At 42.9% G+C, this 6,234-nt stretch overlaps 1 protein-coding gene across 3 annotated transcripts in view; it reads right to left on the bottom strand.

Annotated features, from left to right (window-relative positions):
* Positions 1-519: 519 nt before the first annotated feature.
* Positions 520-6,234, bottom strand: part of keap1a (kelch-like ECH-associated protein 1a) — a 22,730-nt gene continuing 17,015 nt past the window's right edge. For all 3 annotated transcript variants that reach the window (XM_008291867.1, XM_008291866.1, XM_008291868.1), the window contains exons 9-12: positions 5,914-6,110; positions 2,687-2,892; positions 1,946-2,122; positions 520-1,034 (exon numbers count right to left, since the gene is read on the bottom strand). In XM_008291867.1, coding sequence (XP_008290089.1) covers positions 844-1,034; positions 1,946-2,122; positions 2,687-2,892; positions 5,914-6,110 — 771 coding nt within the window. In that variant the 3' untranslated portion in view covers positions 520-843. The remainder of the gene's footprint in view (positions 1,035-1,945; positions 2,123-2,686; positions 2,893-5,913; positions 6,111-6,234) is intronic.

Genomic DNA, 6,234 nt, shown 5'->3' with positions numbered 1-6,234 from the left:
AGATATATTATTCTGGGATCACGTAGTTGTGTGCCCAGATGTAGAGCCTTTACTCTTTTTGCTTTGTTATGTTTTAAGCAGTCAGCATCACAGGAGTTCTTCTTTTACACAGCAAACCAGAAAACCAGACAAAACATTTTGCGTTGCAGCTGTTCTTGGACTTATTCCACCATCTAGTGGTAAAGCATACGCTGTTACAGAGCAGCCACTCTGAAGACGGAGATCACCAGAGGTCAGTAAAACGCATCTGCTGAATGAAATGTTTGTCATTTACATATTTGATTCAATTTATTTTCAGAAACATAAAATACAGTGATTGCACACACACACACACACACACGCACAGAAAATAAAGAATTTCTTTTTTTTACAAATGGCAGCTTTCGATGGAACTACTTTGGCACAAAAATGAAGAGGACACATAAGAAAAGTTGGACAGAGAAACAGACACGTGTAGGTAGAGGAATTAGAAACAGACGGCCGTTCAAGTTAATCTTCAAATGAAACTGAAGCACTAAAGAGATTCAAAGCGGTGACATTTAATTAAATATTGTTTGAGTTTACATCAGTAGCACCAGTTCGTCGTGAGGTCACTGCCACATGCTACCACTTGTTCTGCATCACTTGACCCACTATACATTTCTTCCTCTTCAAAGTTCCCATACAGACAGAAGCTGTATCTATTGGTGCGAGATCCATGAGGGCGGGGAGATGTGAGGAGTTTTATTTTGGAATGTTTTTTTTTTTTTATTTATTTAATGCACTTGGCCCCCTTGTCTTGAAAAGCAGCACCACTTAAAAAAAAAGTGTATCCAGCACTCGAGGCTACAATAGAATTTCGTCTTACGTGGCTCCATCCTCCTCCTCCTCCTCCTCCTCCTCCAGTCCTGGCAGGTTGCCAGGACACGGCTCCATGGTAACAGCGACGCCCATGCCGCTGCGTCCAAGAGGCATGTCGGTGACGCAAGTCCATTCATTTCTTTCTGGACAGTAGCACTCGACGCTGGACAGGAAGCCGTGCTGGTTAAAACCTCCTGAATGGGCAAACACACCGAGAGAGAGAGAGAAACAGTACGGTTAATGAAGCTGCTAATAAACAAATTAGGCGACTGTGTATCAATGAATAATTAAATTCAATTATTCCGTCTTTAAGCAATTTATTTCTCAGTTCATAAATGGATTCGTTAAACAGGTGAATTTTACTCTTTGATTTGCAGTTGATTTAATTTACTTGTTATTTCTTCCCGATGTGACATTTAATTTGCCTGCCGCGGATCTGTTTACTCTTCACATTTGAACCATACGTTAGTCTGTTTAATTAAACTACGCTGAGTCAATGAGCCGCATTAGGAAGAAAAAAAAAGCACAGCTCCCACTGTAGTAAGAGTGGATCACCTACTGATCTGTCGGCTAGTCAATAGAATTATTTCATTAGTTAATCAGCCTGTATTTTTATGCATCGGGATGCTAGCAGGTGTCACGACATTTACTAGGATTTGTTTTTTAGTATAGACAAAATGAAACTGCTTTGTGAAAAGGTAAATATTATCTTCAATATGAGAAAGAGAAAAAAAAAAGGCGGTGATAAGCAATCAATGGCAATCAATTGTAAACCAGAAATAATGGAGAAAAAAAAACAAACTGTGTCACTAACTCTGTCCTGCAGTAACATGTTAGAATGCAACCCAATGTCCTAACCAGGGGTGTCGAACTCCGGTCCTTGAGGGCCGCAATCCTGCATGTTTTAGATGTTTCCCTTCTTCCAACACACCTGATTCAAATGATCAGCTCATCATCAAGCTCTGCAGAAGCCTGATAACGATCCTGATCATTTGAATCAGGTGTGTTGGAAGAGGGAAACATCTAAAACATGCAGGATTGCGGCCCTCGAGGACCGGAGTTCGAGACCCCTGCTCTAGTGATTGCGATTAGTGACGCAACTGACCGAAGACAAAGATGCATCCCTGGTGGACTGTGATTCCATGTGCGCTGCGGCAGTACTGCATGGCGGCTCTGGGCTCCCAGATGTTCCTGACCGTGTTGTAACGTTCCACGGAGCACAGCTGCGAGCGCCCATCGTAGCCTCCTACAGCGTACAGGTAGGAGTTCACACACACCAGTCCTGCAACGACAGACGGAAAAAGGGGAAACTAAATGTTAGATGAGAAGATTGATACCAGTCTCAGAAATATGAATGCTATGTGACTTTGGCATCAAAACAGAAAATGGGGAAACAGCTCATCTGGCTCAAATACATACATTTATATGTTTGCATGTTTAATATGTAAAAAGACAGATGTGTAAAAACAACATGGTGCAGTCTGTAGGGGGACTATTTGTTTAGCAGGTGAAGTGGAAACTCCAGGGATAACACGTCAATTAGCACAAGGCAGATGTTTCCTCGTGTTTCCAGTTTAAAGTTAAGCCAATTTCCTGCTGGCTGAAGCCCTAAATTGGGCCAAAAAGGCCAGAAAGTAAATGTTAAATGGCCTGTACTTACATAGTGCTTTTCACTCTTTACAAAGAAAGCGCACAAGATCTTATTTGGGACAACTAGTAAACACAAGCGTGAAAGAAAACCTTGCATACACAGAGACGCACACAATCTAAATCTGTTATTTTGATTTCAATCAAATACTAAACTGTCCTAATTGTGTTTAGTCTCACTGCACACACACACACTCACCCAGTCCGCTGCGAATAGTGTTCATGGGAGCTAGTTGGTGCCAGCTGTTAGTGTCGGGCTGGTATTTCTCAGCAGTGTTCCAGCGGTTCTGTCCGTCATATCCCCCCACCACATACAGAGCCCCGCCACAGGCCGCCACCCCGGCCCCCAGGCGAGCCACCGACATCGGACAAACAAAGGACCAGCGGTTGGACTCTGGATCCCACCTGCGAACCAAAGAACAGCAGTCATGCAGCGCCTGCACAGTGGTCAGTGTGGCGGTAATCTGTTGGCATTTCACTAATGACGTTGCATATTAGTCCGTTAAAATGATCAAACGAATGCATCGGGGGCTGCAAACGTTAAATTGATTCAGAGGGGAGCAGCCTGTGCGCAGCAACCTCCTCAATCTACACGAGCCAGTCAACTTTAAGTGGATTAGGTTAAGCTGGCAACCATGTTTGGCAACTATTGACGAGCTTTATTTGAAGCCAAAGATGTTGTAACACCAGCGAGAGCAGACAGAGACAAGAAAGTCGACACGGAGTGAAGCAGACGTCTCTGAAAAACAGCAAATTTTCAGTGTGCCAGTAGTGAGAAAAAAAAGAAACGGCTTAAAGGTCTACGGTTGAATTAATGGTAACCCTCTGGACCGCAAAGCCCACTAGCGGGTTTTGAAGGCATGTTATCTGACAAATGCCAAAATTACACCATTTACCAGAGTTAGAAACAGTAAAAGCAGAAAGAATATTTTCAACGATCTAACAGTTCCTGAAAAAAATCAAAAATCAAATCAAATCACGATATTTTATGAACATCCCTTTATACATCCATCCATCCATTATCTATACACCGCTTAATCCTCACTAGGGTCATGGGGGGCTGGAGTCTATCCCAGCTGACTTAGGGTGAAGGCAGGGGACACCCTGGACAGGTCACCAGTCTATCACAGGGCTACACTTAGAGACAGACAACCAAGCACACTCACATTCACACCTACAGACAATTTAGAATCACCAATCAACCTCAACATGTTTTTGGACTGTGTGGGAGGAAGACAGAGAACCCGGAGAGAACCCACGCTGCACAGAGAGAACATGGAGACTCCACACAGAAAGATCCCGGTGCCCCCACCGGGACGCGAACCGGCGACCTTCTTGCTGCGAGGCAACAGTGCTACCAACTGCGCCACCCTGCAGCCCCACATCCCTTTATGCTCCATGTAAAAATTTGCCAATGATAAGTGATTTACAGTAACAAGATTCTGTTCAGTGGCCCTCGGTGCAGCTATGACGCCGTTAGCGACTTGGCTACGAAAACACGTGACAAGAATTCTAAACTGGGCTGAACTGCAGGCTGTGTTTACACAAAGCACATAAGAGAGTGCTAAAGTGTTAAAAATGCTCAAAATTAAAAGTGTAAATAGCAAATTATTTACAGAATGCAGAATTGCATTTTCCCCCCAGTACTGGTCACAGCTGTGGGTATGTGGAAAGCTATTTAGTTGATCTTTTTCTTAATTTCTTTTTTTTTGCAATAGAAAGAAATCCAACTTCCATGAATGATTTACAGCATTATAAGTTTCTCCTACCACACAGAAGACACATGTGAGCTCTCACTGCTTCTAACCGCTGCTGTGCTGCTTCTATAGAGGGGCAGGACTTCATATTGCAGAGAAAAATGAGCCCACGGTGAGTAATAATGTGTCAGGAGCAAGAAAAGCACAGAAACCACTTTGGGCTCTGAGGGTTAAACTAGTTTGGCATAAAGACTGTTGGCAGGAGGCAACAGCTGGCCAGAAACATGAACGAATGAATTTAAAAAATCAAAAGAAAAGAAAACTCCTACCAGCAGCTCTACGGTTCATTAATTATTATATTAAACACAATAAAACTGTTTTTACAGTTAATGGATCAGTGTTTCCTAAATCCACAATTTGTAGCTGATGCATGTTTTTGTGGATTAAACTAACATATTATTACCTGTTAATTCACAAGCTTTAAAAGTTCCTTCATAGGTTTATCTTCAGACAGACAAACTAAGTTTGCTGCCCCGTGTCTGCAGCATCACATTTAATGAACAAGACTGGACTGATATCCATCTTTGCCTTTAATTCTCAGCATGACAGCAAATTATTTCCTACAAATCTCAAACAGTTCTTTTACCACTGAGATCCCTGTAAAGGTATGACACCGACGAGAAGGAACTGAATCATAGTGAGGCGGGCCGGACTGCATGTACTCTGACTGGTTAATGATTAAAAGGATGTTGGCACCGACTGTACTCCAGCTGTAAACTGCAGATAGGAGGGTGGTTTGATATTACATCACCTTCCCCTTAAAGTTGGCAAAGTGCCCTTTAGAAAAGCACTAAATTAAAGTCCTGGGCGATGGTAGCGACAGTGACACCGAACGCTGAAATTACTGCATTATGCATCTGCAGCGAGACGCACAATGCATCAGTGACAAATTATGAATTTGTTCCTAATTTAGCAGGCAGGTATGACTCCCTGCTGAGTGTCTTGCCTGTTGCTTGGATTCATTTGGGAAGCATCCTGAGGAGAAAAAGCCTTTTTCTGCCAACTATTATTACTATAAATGCTCTAATCTCCTTTGATGTGTTTCACATTGAATTTTCATTTCAATACTTTTATCAAGCGTTCATTATATTTAGCAGCTTCTCATGAGAAGACTCCCAACAGGCGTCTGATGAGTTCTAATAATTCTCTTGTGACTAGCATCTTTTAGAAATCCATACCTTTCACGAGGAAAAAGGGATTAAGGTCACATTTGAAGCGCGGCTCTTTAGATATGGAAAAGAAAGCTAATGGTATCAATAGAAACTGTCATTCTCAGGCTTTTTTTTTTTGTTAGTAATTGCTTGATTTATAACAGCATTAAAACTCCTCCCGGCAGAGATGTAAAGTGTTCCCGACCAGATCGACATTCCTGGGAAGTTTGTCTCGACATGTTTTGAAAGAGCTCGTGTTGTTGTCTAATTAGGCTAAATACCAGCGAAACTGCTCTTTAGGTTGAATGGCAGCGATTCATTTCACCTCTCTCGTACCTATTATACCCGTACTTGTGCGGAGGTAGCTGCACTTAATCTAACAAAGTGTGTACAGGAGAGAAAATAGGCGCTCATTACATTCATCCCAGCAAATGAAATGTTCATTAAAATCTAATTATTTCTAGAGTGCCTCATGCGCATACAGGGCGGGAGAAAAAAAACCCCTAGAAATGTCTCACCTCTCCACCGTGTTGTGATGCAGAGAACCCTGGGAACCTCCGACGGCGTAGATGCAGCTGTCCACCACGCCCACGCCCACCCTGTTCCTGGGGATGTTGAGGGGGGCCCGCTGGCTCCACTGGTTGGTCATGGGGTTGTAGCAGCACAGGGCGTTGGACTCGGTGTTGTTCTGGAGCGACAGGTTCCTGCCTCCAACCTGGGTTTAAAAAACAAATGACAGCAGAGTTCATTGATCTCCTAAGCTTCTCAAAAGTGAGTCAAGATTGTCAAGTAGATGCACAAAAGTGAGAAAACAAAGGTGATTATCAAATGTACAGACA

This window comes from Stegastes partitus, unplaced genomic scaffold (genome assembly GCF_000690725.1).
Source record: "Stegastes partitus isolate 25-593 unplaced genomic scaffold, Stegastes_partitus-1.0.2 Scaffold766, whole genome shotgun sequence".
Classification (NCBI taxonomy): Eukaryota; Metazoa; Chordata; class Actinopteri; family Pomacentridae; genus Stegastes; species Stegastes partitus.
This window is presented reverse-complemented; position numbering and strand designations above follow the sequence as displayed.